Source organism: Mustela nigripes, chromosome 3 (genome assembly GCF_022355385.1).
Source record: "Mustela nigripes isolate SB6536 chromosome 3, MUSNIG.SB6536, whole genome shotgun sequence".
NCBI lineage: Eukaryota > Metazoa > Chordata > Mammalia > Carnivora > Mustelidae > Mustela > Mustela nigripes.
This window is the reverse complement of record NC_081559.1, coordinates 35,914,821-35,916,191: the sequence shown is the minus strand read 5'-3', so window position 1 is coordinate 35,916,191 and position 1,371 is coordinate 35,914,821. Positions and strand designations below refer to the sequence as shown.

Here is a 1,371-nt window from a genome sequence, read left to right as displayed (position 1 = left end):
GACATTGGTGAGACTTTGAATGTCAGTTTTATGTGGTTTATTAGGAAAATCATTGTCTTAGGTTTACAGAAACAGAAACTAGCAGAGATTTGGGATATAGAAGTCATAAAAAGAGGAGGAAAGGAGTAAAAACACATATTTCAGCAGTCACATTTCAAGAAAGGATAGCATTAACAATCATCACTCTATTTTGTTGGGCTCACACTTTGGTGATGGATGGGGGATTGTGTTGGTGTTTTCCATTTAGAGGCAGGATATCAGGGACCGGGCGATCTGTGTTAAACTCCTTAGCCTGATAACCAGTGTCATGTCACCCTTGGTGACATTCAAATCCGGGAGGACTGTCAAGAAGAAAGAAAATCTTATTAATGGGACAGTTACCTGCAGCATCTTCCCAGAAGCCGGACGGCCGCTTAGCAGCAGCATTGCTTCTTGCAACCGCACTTCTGCTGGCAACAGCACTTCTGCTGGCAACAGCCCTTCCCACAGCCACAGCCACACGAGCCGCAGCCACATGAGCCACAGGAGCTGCAGCCACAGGTGCGGCGGCAGCAGCAGACCACGGGGGTACTGCAGCAGCCCCCGCAGCAGCCGCAGCAGCAGGGACAGCAGGCGGAGCAGCAGCCCACGCGGTAGCACCTGCAGGTGGTGCAGCTGCCACAGCCGCCGCAGCCGCCGCAGCCGCCGCAGCCGCCGCAGCCGCCGCAGCCGCCGCAGCCACTGCTGCAGCCACCGCAGCCGCCACAACTTCCACAGCCACAGCACCCCATGGTGTCAGGAGAGTAAGGACTCAGTAGAGGTGAGGAGGGAGACTCAGGAGGTGAGGAAGGTCTGATGCCGCCTTCTGCTGGGGGAGCCCCTTATATACCCAATCTGGGGGTATGGACAGTGAGACACATGACCACTTCCCGGTGCTATTTTGTTCAGTCATCATGGGAAAAATCTCATAATCTATTAATTACTTCCCTTTTTGTGATGTTGGCTGGATTTATTAGGTTATTTGTTTATTTTTCTAAGTCAAATAAATGCCCTAAAAATTCCAGCAAGGGCTCCTGGGAGCCATGGAGAAGGGGATGCCGTCAACAGCCACAGATGTGCTAAGAAAGCCCACGCAGCACAACATCCTGGGGCTGAACCGATGGGCTGACGCACAGCGACAATGAACATCAGGAAGGGGGCTTTTTCCGTGCCCAACCCAGAAGTCCTCTTACCAAAGACTGAGAAGTAAAAGGAGCGTCAGGCTGAATGTCCTTGCCAACTGCAGAATCAGCCTTGCTGCCCTCATCAGAGATGTTTTCCAAAGAATGAAAGTCTCACTCCCTGCTATAGAGCCGTCCAGCTGGCCCCCATGTACTGCTGTGTAGTACCTTT

At 52.2% G+C, this 1,371-nt stretch overlaps 1 protein-coding gene across 1 annotated transcript; it reads right to left on the bottom strand.

Moving 5' to 3' along the window:
- Positions 1-413: 413 nt before the first annotated feature.
- Positions 414-770, bottom strand: LOC132012912 (small cysteine and glycine repeat-containing protein 7-like). Its single transcript, XM_059392701.1, has one exon. The coding sequence runs from the start codon at positions 768-770 to the stop codon at positions 414-416; it is 357 nt and encodes a 118-aa protein (XP_059248684.1).
- Between the last annotated feature and the right edge of the window lie 601 nt (positions 771-1,371).